Source organism: Poecilia latipinna, unplaced genomic scaffold (assembly GCF_001443285.1).
Source record: "Poecilia latipinna isolate Pla-1442-1.1 unplaced genomic scaffold, P_latipinna-1.0 Scaffold949, whole genome shotgun sequence".
Classification (NCBI taxonomy): Eukaryota; Metazoa; Chordata; class Actinopteri; order Cyprinodontiformes; family Poeciliidae; genus Poecilia; species Poecilia latipinna.
Genome location: NW_015113565.1, coordinates 62,169 through 73,936, shown reverse-complemented (window position 1 = coordinate 73,936; position 11,768 = coordinate 62,169). Strand labels below are relative to the sequence as shown.

General features: G+C 40.5%; 1 protein-coding gene across 2 annotated transcripts in view; it reads right to left on the bottom strand.

Moving 5' to 3' along the window:
- LOC106957928 (Down syndrome cell adhesion molecule-like protein 1 homolog) overlaps nt 1–11,768 on the bottom strand; it is a 75,500-nt gene that overhangs the window by 49,847 nt on the left and 13,885 nt on the right. For both annotated transcript variants that reach the window (XM_015049504.1, XM_015049505.1), the window contains exons 2-3: nt 10,045–10,365; nt 3,886–4,032 (exon numbers count right to left, since the gene is read on the bottom strand). In XM_015049504.1, coding sequence (XP_014904990.1) covers nt 3,886–4,032; nt 10,045–10,365 — 468 coding nt within the window. The remainder of the gene's footprint in view (nt 1–3,885; nt 4,033–10,044; nt 10,366–11,768) is intronic.

The window sequence follows — 11,768 nt, the reverse complement described above, 5'->3', positions numbered from 1 at the left end:
GTGTAGTGCGAGGGAAATAGGTCAGTCTGCCTGCACCCCTCCCCTGTTAAACCCCGCTCACTGTCCTGGCTGGACGTGAAAGTGGGACAGGCGAGGGGACACGCGCACACACACACACACAAACACACGATGCACCAGATGGGTAACGTGTGTGTTTGACAAAACGGAACCTGTTGGGGTTCAAAGGGCAAGCGGCTGTGTTGTGTTATGTCATCAACTCCACCTTCCGACCGGTATGTTGGTGCTAATGATCAGTGTCCGCATGTAATGACACCACTGTAAAAAAAAAAAAAAAAAAAGAAAAAGACGTGCAGGTATGGAGAGAAAATGAGGTGGGGAATTTGCATTTTTAATTCAGTAGAAGCAGGGCTGCCTAGGCATTTGCTTGTCGTTATGTTGTGTCCAGATGGTGGGAAATTTCAGAAGAGAGCTAGAGGAATGAACTGCGCCTGAGGTCAGTCGTAGCACCAATCTTCCTCTGAAGGCCACGGTTCTCTAAGACTTCAAGATCCCAACTCAATCAAATCGAATTTAAACAATCACTGGAGAAAAATCAGTAAGTAATGTAGAAACCATCTTGTAGCCCCTCTTGACGACTGCAATTACAATAAAACTCAGGGTTTTTATAAATCAGAACCAGCATGCATGATGAAACTGGACAGGAAAGTCTACAACTTCCTGAACAACAGTTGTTTTTGCTACACAATCACAAAACTGGAGGTGCGCCCCAAAATTTCCAGCTAGACATTTCCAGGAAGACATTCGCCAAGAGTCATCGGGCCAGGACTCAAACGTAAATGGCTGAATCGGGGAGTCAAGTCTGTGTCGCACGCTCTAGCTAGTGAAGGTAAAGCCTGCATTGTCTACATAATATGCATGGGAACTGATATAAGTTTTACCTTGCTAATCATGCTAATCGCTGGGATTATATGCAAAAGGCAGTCTAAAATTTCAACTCTAGTCATTACAGCAACTTTTCTGTCTCACACATCTCTGATTCTAATACAAATGGTTAAGACTAGAAAAACTTATGAGAACATTGTTGCTAAAGTGAAACTGGAAATTATTAAAACTGGTTTGATCAGGTCAGAGCTGGGCAATTGTCCACAGATCTCTGATTGGTAGATTTCTACGCAGTAATCATGTAGATAATATAATATCCAGTGTTACTTAAGGGTGTGCAGTGGACACCAGGAGTTCGCTGGGGTTAGGACCACATCCACCAAAATACTCAAATACTTGAGATCCCCTCTGAAAATGCTTATATCTACCTATTTTAATAGTTCAAACATCAAGTACTGTAACATGTTTTAATAAACACAGTGGAAAACCGTGTTAGACGTTAGCTTCTTGAACAGAAGCTATCGTCTACAGTCTTCTTTATCTCCATTCTTCGAGGTGCAGCCAATGAGCTCCTGGGAAAATCAATTGGATTGACTGGTTTGCAAACGCCAGGCAATATTACGTCCAGTAAAATTGGACCTATAGGTAGTTCAGCAGTTCCCAAACTGCATTTTCCTTGAATGTTTTAGAAAAAGACATCTGTGAATCTGTGAATACTGAACTGTAATCAGTGGAGATTCACTGTTTGTGGCTTAGATGTTAATAAGGTATGAACTGAGGCTCAGTTTTGAGAAATGCATATTCTTAACATCCTTATATGCAACAGCATTTTCTGAGATGAAGAACACTAAGAAGGTCAAAATGAGTCCATATGAATTATGAACATATACTCATCATGTTGCGCTGGTGTTTTATGTGCGAGACGACAGGCAGGTTAGACAAGCCCCATCACCATCGTTTTAAAAATATTTATTCATTTTATTGCTCCAATAAAACTCTCATCGTTCATGAAATCAATTTTATTTCACGGTCCAAGAGCAAAGTTAGAAAGTTTTCTCATTAAATACGAAAAAGGCAAGTTATTAAATGAATGACCCAAGTGTGTGCAGAGACAAAGCAGACGTGTTCACCTTTACACAGTGGATTTACTCTCTGAGGATCAGCTGTAACACCTCCTGCTATGTTTCTTAAGACCAGCTGACAGGACTGTGGCAGGCAGTCAACCCCTCACACACACACGCACACACACACACACACACACACACACACACACACACACAGACATCTTTTAGTCACAAAATCAATTTTAATTTTCACATCTTCATTAGATCTATCCAGAGAGACCCTCACTGGAGAAGCAGACCATGATGAAGCACAAAGACAGTTTGGTGATGGTTAACACTGAAGCATGAGATCAGCATCAATAATGTTTCCCAAGTATTTGCTTGTATGTACTTCCGTATATTTCCATGTGATGTTCTGACTCAGATTCACTGGAATATGCTACGCTTCTGACAGCCGAAGACAAACGTAAGCCGAGCTCAGTGCGCAACTCGTCTCGTTCTGCATCTGATTCTCACACTCACTGCTCATCAACTGACCTATATACCCCTAATTACACACAGCAGCCTCACAAACCCGTACACAGAAACCGTAAATATACACTCAGAAATGACACATCCAAATTAGATCATCTACCGTACCTAGAAAAATGTTTTGTTCTTTCCGTAGTTTTGTACATAGCACTCTACTGAATATAATTTTGCATTTATGACAAAAAAAAGAACAATAATAACTCATTAGGCACATATTGAGCCATCTACACCATGTATAATGGTGCTGGCAACATCATGCTGTGAAGATGCTTCTCAGCAGCAAGCACTGCAAGGTCAAGATTGATTGAAAAATATTCCCAAGCGACTTGGGAGAACATTTACTTTCTAGCAAAACAAGGACCCAAAGGAAGGGTAACACAGAAGTGGTTCAAAGACAACGAGGTTAATGTTCTGAAGTGGCCAAATCAAAACCAGAATCTCAATCCTGTTGAAACTTTGTGTCTGGACTTGAAAAGAGCTGCTAACACCAATCTACAAGCAGCGAGACAGAAACTGAGCTGCTTTGTAAGGAAGAATGAAGGAAATTAATTCAATAGCATCTTCCACAATGTTTATCCTTTGTAAACATGAAAACAATTTAATAACCTCCTTTACTTTGTGCTTTGGATACCAAAAAGCTAAATCATCAGAAAAAAAATTAGAAATTGATGAAATGATAATGAGAATACAGTACAAATGCAACATGGTTATCAGTGTGTTTTTGCATACATATGAAGTAAAACACCATCTGCTTCAGGACCTAAGGCCATTCTTGCCCTACTACCCTCTTTGCGTCTCTCTTATTTGCCACTAATTTCTGTCTTCTGCAAAGGGATCGCACAAATAAACCTTGCATTCTTCCCAAACATAAAACTTAAAATGCACAAAGTGCCACACGTAACATCAAGCTCAGCTTTTTTCTGTATCTTTCCCCGTCAGACGCACTCAAACCCAAATGAGGTTAATGAAGATGAATGTGAGGGCACCAGTCCTATTGACATCCTGTGTCTCTAATTGTGGCCCTGTTCTTCAAGGACATGGTGGGAAGACAAGCAGGGAGTGGACAGAAATAGAAACGGTGGGACTTTTGGAAGAGAGTCTGTCTCTCGTTTTCTTTAGTGTCAAGCTCAATTAAGTGCAGGACTTGACATTAGCTGGAGAAAACTGAGTGTGATGAGGAAAGCGGTGAAAGGAGGGACAGAGAGAGGGAAATGTCAAGAAAAAAAAAAACAGGAGGAGGAGGACGAGGGCCACCAGATCAGTGATCCAGAACGGTAAGCAGACAGAAGACACACGTTAGGAGTTCGGTCAAGCAGAGCGCTGCATCCAACCCTCCTCCCACAAAATCAGAGACATAAAGGATAAAGACATTCCCACGTCCAGGAGATGCAATCAAAATCTCCAAAAAAAAAAAAAAAAAATTACAATCACCTATTTGACTTCCTACCTGGAACAATGGAAACAGTGTCTCTTTCCCAGGACACAACACTGACATACTCCTGCACGGCAGCAGGAATGAGGCACTTGAACACTGCTACGTTGCCCCGCATTGAGCGCTGGTCCGCCACCCGCACAGTGTAGGGTTCCCTGAAAACTGCAAACACACACACACACACAAAAATATCATCTAATAGAATTTTTAAAGCTTATTTTCATTACAGACAATAGAGGTGAAATAAAAGTCTAGAATAATTTAATATGTGCGTGGTCTTAAGACTGAATAGACATTGTCAACACATGAATGAAGAGTCCTGGGTGTATTTATTGGCACACCTGGTAAAAATGTACAACAGTCTCAAAATAAATTAATCTTTTATTGAAGGAACATAATCTGACAAAAAATATTTAGAAAAATCCAATCATCAATGGGAGAACATGTATTCAGTTAAAATCTGATTGTTTTTAATAAAATGCCCGGTGAAATGGTGGGTGGAACCCTAAAACATACTACAGTGTGTTGCAGGGTTTTCATTTGTGTTTGTTTTGTTCATTTTTATTCAACAGCTTTTGTGTTCTGCTCTGTGTCCATTTGGATTTATTTCTCTTAGGTTGGTGTTTATCTTTTCTGTAGTTCCATTTTTGAAGCATACAAGGAATTTCTTTTTCTCAGATGGGACATCAGTATCAGAAACACCCGCGCAGACATGGGACCATTTCCAGAAATCTTTTCGTCCAAATGGAAACACTATTTAAGAGGTGCCTAACATGCGACGTGTGCATGAAGCCTCCACACGGGAAGCACAACAAGAATATAAAAACGCCAAACCACAAAGTGTGAGCGAAGTCTTTCATGTGGACAAACAACGAAGTGGAGCTTCTTCTCCATGTCGCAATGTATTATGAAACTCATGAGCTACAGGACAAACATGTAATCTGCCTTTTGTTGCTATGCAAGATGCGCTTAGAGGTTGGGTTAATATGTTAGGGTTTTCTCAAAAATGGCATTTTTGTTTTCCACATGGCAGACATTTTCACTCTGTAAGCCATAAAGAAACAGAATTAGAGTTTCCTAAAGCGCCGTTTCCAGGTGGACCTGGGGCTCAAACATGTAAAAACCTTCCCATTTTATAGGAAAAAGCTTTTCCCTGTAGAAGGGCCCTTAGTTTAGCTCAGTTCCTGTCAATTAGTCTCCCCTCCTCACTTTTCCTTCTGCCACAGCTGCACCACTTCTCCAATGGATAGTTCTTCTGGTTTATTTGTCATTTTAACCCTTCCTGCATATTTAAACTCCTGGTTTTCATTTTTATATTATATTACACTCACACCAGTTTTATATTATGTTTCCTTCATGGCACCTTTGTAATTATTTATCATTTATAAAAACTCTTCACCTTTCTGCCTCTGGTTCTGCCTGGATTTGGGCCCAGTTACAAACCACATAACTGAAGTAGCTAAAGCAGTTTTTTAATTTAAACTTTATGTTCATCAGAGGTTTAGTGCACATCTGGGTAGCACTCTTTGACTTTCTGTTTCCCTTGAATATAAATGTCAATGAACACAGGCCCATTTCTTCTATCCCAGAACCAGTAAGCTGAATGTGGGTCCTGATTTTTCACACAGTGAGGACAACGGTAAGCGAAATAAAAAGTCACGAAGGCTCACTGTAGCTAACATGAGCATGTATGCTCACCAAGGGTCTCCAACAACCGTAAGATGTTATACACATATCAACAAGCTGTCCACGACTGATGCCAGAAAAAAGCTTTTCTGTCCAATCATTGCAAACATAAAAAATTAAAACTTCAGCAGGGACTGTCCTTTAGTCAGGTGAGACTAGAGGACACAGTCTCACAGGAGACTAAGTTGGAGTTTTTAAGCAACAAACACTTCAGATGGGTTTGGTGTGAAACAATAGATGAATATGTGAAAATAGACTTTACCTCTACTGTTAAGTGTGGAGGAGAATCTGCAAAACGTTGGGCCTGTTTCTCTTCCAAAGGAAAAAAGAAAGTTAAAAATATGAAAAGTGGGTTGTTTTGGGGTCTTTTAGCATCCATCCAAAACCAAAACCAAAATCACGTCCCCTGACTCCGTCTGATACCTCAGCAGACGACCCTCCTGTCTCTACAGGTTAACCCGGCTGCCCAACAGAAGAAACTCATTTCAACATTTTGATCCGTTTCTTTTGGTCATGAGTGTTATCTGGTGACAATAAGGGATGTAGAACAAGTAAATCAAGAGCTTTATCAGGTTTACCAATCACAAAATGTACCCACTTTCATGCCCAACTTTTAAAGCAGAAAAATATGATGAAAGGTTAACATAAGAGAGAATCTTGAGAGATTGATCAAATTATATTTTACAATGGGGAATCAACTGAATAAATGTAATGTAAATCTTTAATACATATTCCCCCCTTTTTATCCAGGAATACTTTTTAATAGGATAACAGAAATAACATTCAATTTCTTGTAGTCTTACTTCTCCTTTGAACATGTATGACTCAGGCCGCCATTAAACAACATAATCAAGGAAGTCATTTTCTAGCGCTGGCATGACATCAACACCATTTGTGCACAGAGCTTCACAAGGATAGAATGCACAGAGCTTCAAAAACCATTGGGGAGTTTGTTGGTGGTTTGGTTTTATGCAGGTTCAGGCAATATTTTACACTCTGTTGAATGAGCAGGAGCTCATTAGCAAAATGACATGAAAGCTAGGACGTATCTGAAGGTTGCTAAGAGACTGGTTCGGAATCCCTTGCCTGGTAACAGACACGGAGATAGCATGCAAACATTCCCCGTTGCAACAGGGGAAGAAGCCATGCGCAAAAATTTACATCTTCTTTAAATAGACAAAACCGGGCGCAGGAGATCAGCCTGGTTCTCGTTTTAATAAATATTTTCAAACTCATGTATTTCTAATTGAGTTTCAGGTATTATCGCCAGAAAGCAGTTGGCCAGTGATCCTTGTTTATAACCATTCATTGGCAGAGGAAGCGCAAAACTATCGGGAACCAAATAAAAATCTGCGTTCTGTCCAATTGTGACCTAATCGCCATCAGTGCCAGGGCTTGACGCAGGCCGCTGGCGGCAGGATGTTTGCTTCGCACTAATCCACCCCCCTCCCCCCCCCGCCCTCAGCTCTTGAGGCCGGGCTTTCTGGTCATGTGGGAACGAAGGCAGCAAACCGGCTGCCGCCTCGCTCAGGGTCCCGGCTCAAATCCCCCACTTGGCTCTTGTATTAGTATTAGAACGAATATGAGTATTAGTTCATGCCTGTGTTGGGAGGCAGAATATGGAAACAGATGTTGATGGCAGCAGGGAAGGGGGAGGGACCAAAGTGGCCTGAATGAATGAGAGGAATAAGGTACGGAGCAGGACATTGGATGTGGTTTAAAGGTAATCCAGCTGTGTGTTTGAAGTATATGTTAATTGGGTTCTTTGCTTGTATTCCTGGGCCAAAAGCCCCAAATGTACTTCTTCTTTGAAACTATGGATGAAATTTAGCTTATTTAAAGCAGCCTAACGCTATTGAATTAATGAAAAAAAAACAAAAAAACATATCGGTTAAGTCTGTTAATAAAAGAAAATTACAGAAGCATTTTAATCTGGAACAAGATGAAGAAAGGAGACAAAAAATGGAGAAAAATAACTGAATGTAACGGCAACAGAGGGAACTTCAGGTCAAAATGTCCCAAATTAGACTGCTGCTGTGTCTGCTGATGTTTGATGATTGATCATCCATTCTAATGCACTATGGAAAAGATTTTTTCCCTGGCATTTGTGAAATAAATCAATATATGTTGTGCCAAAAAGATGACAGTGTTGCCAACTTTTTGGAGCACCCTTTTTTCAGGTTGAGGAGGGGTTATTAACAATATGTACCACCCAGGAAACACAGTAAGTTTACCTGAACAAAGACAGAGTGAAGGTAGAAGTTTGTGAATGCTAGATTATGATTGCTAAATTTTGTTAAATAGCTAAACCTTTATTTAGCAGGCAAAACACTATTTGCAATGTTAGCATGAAATGCTAAAACGATATGAAATGCATATTCCATTTGTAGCTTTTAGTCATGTATTTGTGTTCAATTTAATAGCAACAAGAAACATCTTCTGCTAAAGAGAAACCCTTCCCTTCACCGTCAAAGACACTAAACTGATCAATTAGCAATCTGTGTTCAATGTTACAGTTTGAGAAGCATGTTGCTATATAGTTCACAGCAGTGGTTCCCAAACCTTTTCTTCTGCGCCCCCCCAGTGGTTTCCAAACATTTTCTGGGCCCCCCCATGGATTACAAATGACTGTCTGGTTGAAACGACGCGTGTGACGGGGGGGAGATCCTATTTTTTTGGGGGCAAAATGAATGTACGTAGCTGAAAATAGACACCAACATCGGTAGCCTACAAGGTACTTGTTAAGCTTAAGGTTCTGTATTGATATTAGCTAGTCATCTTTTAGCTAACATTGAATCCAACAGCTTTACTCAACTCAGTCGGTTAGTTTGGGGGAAAAACTGAAAAGATCTTTGCATTTTGCTGGTTTGCTGCCGTGATTCTAACACAAACCTACGTAGCTCCGCCCAGCAGCAGGTCTCCTTCACAAGTGGAAACCCAGCGCGAGCGTCGTAGCGCTCATGTTGCGTTTAAAGGCGGCTCGGAAAAACACGTTACTACATGTTAACAACGGATTAAACAGTTTTAACTGCTGATAAAAGTGACAGAGGATGCAAATATGGGAAGTGTGGAAGCCTCTACTGTATCAAATTGACATAGGAATAACAGAGAGTTGGCCATTATAAGGTAAAAACCCAGCGCATACAGCGTTCATGTTTTGTTTTTTTTCATCCAGATGGCTTCCCGCTCCCCCCCTGCAATAGCACGGTGCCCCCCCTAGGGGGCGCGCCCCACAGTTTGGGAACCTCTGGTTTACAGCATGGCCTGGTTACTATGGTAAACAGAGATATTAAAAAGTTACAACTTATTAGTAAGTTTTTAATTTAGGGGGTAAAATTTAAAACTATAACAAAGTCCAAACCCCAACCAAGTCACTGTTTCTGAATAGCAGAGGGTCCAGATCCTCTGTACGACTCAAAATGTAAAACATGTCAAAATGGCTGAAACCGTACATCTTTGACCCTGAAGCAGAAGAAGTGGAGCCTCCTGTACATCCAACAAAGATGCGACGATCAATAATTCAGATTTTGTATACAAAATGTTGTATACAAGATACATTTTTAGCATAACAAAGAGAAACCTTTCCTTTAAAGCACAGGTTTCCATTCTTGTTTTCATGTAGATGCTTTATATGTTGGAAAGAGACGTCTAAGTTTTAAAGGAGAAAGTCTTTATCTTTCACTTTTCAGCCATCAAATACACAATACAAAAGTGAAAATTTATTTCATTTTTAATCATTAAGCAGCATTGAAAGACAGTCCATGCAAATGGCAAAATATATGCATTGCAAGCAGAGATTTAATGTATGGCAGATGAAAGACGCTAGCCAATCCAATATTGCATCCAAGCATTTCTTTGTGATTGCTGAAGTGCACATGTTACTGTGCACAGCTGCGATTTAAAATATTGTGCATCTCTAATGCAATCCATAAAGATTAAATGTTTCAAACATGGAAGATTCGGTTAGGAGCCACAGAGTCCACTTTTACTGTAAATATGTTAAAGCTACAGTATGGCAATAATTACCATGATAAGGCAGTATGTTTTTTTTTTGTTTTTAAAGTATTAAAAACAACCACTTTATGAAATCTTGCATTTGCTTTAAAAATGTCCTTAGCCTGTTTTGTTCTGACCTTTTCTCAAGTGACTGGAGTTTCTTCCTCGTTTCTTTTGAGATGGAAATATTTAAACACTTCATCTGCTGAATGAGACTCATTCAGCAGATGGAGGAGCTCAGAGGCCGATGTTGGAGCGTTTCATCATTCGCTCTGTCTAATAGGTGCGAGTAAAGGCTGAAGCCTGATGTGGTGAGTGATGCAGATGTTCTCTCTGCAGACTCTGTTCTAGGTCAATCTGTGTTCAGGTCAAGGGCTATTTTAGGGCAGGTGATTCAGTGTGGGCTGGGTTTTTTTTTGTGTTTTTTTTTGCAGCTGTCAATCACATCTGCTCTATTTTCTGCTTAAATCAGTGTCTGTCGCTGGTACTCACCAGCTTTGATGCGGATGTTCGGGCTGCGGATCTTGCCCGCCTGGTTCTCGGCGGTGCAAAAGTAGTCGTTGTCGTGGATGTAGCTGTTGTACGCGGAGGGCGAGAACGGGTACAGCTGGAGGGTGCCGTTGGCGTGCACATGGCGGATGTGGGGCACGTCGTAGATGTCGTCGCCAGTGGCCAGGTACCAGCGCAGTATGGCGCTGGGGGTGCCCCCTGCAGGACAGGGCAGGGACACCCCCACTGAGCTGGAGTAGGTTACCCTCTGCAGGGAGGCATTTACAAAGTACAGCCTGGTAGAGCCCACATCCTCACTGTGTACTGCAGAGGCAAACAGATGAAGCGTTAGCACTTATATGTCAGATGTGGTGGAAACACCAAAACAAAAGAAAAACGTCGCAGTAGGCATGGGCCAGTTGCCATTATCTATGCATACCAATGTGTTAAAAAGGTAAGATTAGAATAACGCTACAATTTCAAACACTGCGCAGTATTTTGAGGATCTTCCCCTCATAGATCATTCAACATTTTGTTGTGTGTTTTCCTAAAAACCTGTGTTCTTCTTTTGGCATGTTTTGGTACCACTGACCACCATTCAACCTGAATTTATTGAAAGCGTCACTGCTCCATTTTGATCTTCAGTCTTAGCCATTTTTTCTACATTTTATACATCAATATCAACTAAACAGTGTGAAACCCATTAAAAAACAAAAAGTATTTACGGCTTTATTTGAATTATTAAAGATTTTTGTTAATTATTATTAAAAGCAGTAAAATCATGTCATACATCTTTACTTCAACTATTATATTTACTCCAGGTTATCCCACATTGTAATGGCTCTTGCCCACATCATAAACAACAGAAGGAAGTTTAAAAGGGTGGGAACGTCCTTCAGACGTGTTGCAAAATAATCAAAATAAATGTATGTCAAATGTCCAGCTGCAAACATCAGTCATGTGACTCAAAAAGCCAGGGATTTGGGCTAAAGCTTGTGATGGTTTAGGTGGATGGGACCGGGTGGGGGGAGGAAGAGGAGGAGGAGGAGGAGGAGTCCGTTACCTCCATACAGTTTGTGTGCAGCTACACAAAGACAGAGACACGGGGAGGGAGGGAACTCGCTGATAGGTTATGTGATTGGAATTTCTATGCCAGACGCAGAGATTTAAGTCTGTTTAATCTCCTTACATATTTACACAAAAACACACACACAAATACACACACGTAGCCATGTTATTCATAGGCCGTCAGATTAAACACACACACCTCCAACAGAGAAAAGGAGAGTTAAAAGAGGAGAAATTCAGGGGGATCGGGAGGGTAGGAGGAGACGCACCAGGTTTGGGAGTTATTAAGAGAGGAGTTAATGACGGGGGGGGGCACTTCTGATGGACAGATGTGGTATTTAACCACTGCTGACTCTAATTTACCACGTTATCTCATATACACCCACTGACCAAATGGTTCCCCCCTTCAGTCCAGGACAGATTTTATTAGAGGTCCTCAAAGACACCAAAAGATGTAACGTTTGGGTTACCAGCTGCATAAAATCACTGTATTTTTTTCTCTCTACATTAACATTTTATTACAAACTATTACAAAATCGACTGGTGATCGAAAAAAAAAATACATTTGCTTCTTTTATTTTGTTGTTGTTGTTGCTTCTTTTATATATATATATATATATATATATATATATATATATATATATATATATATATATATA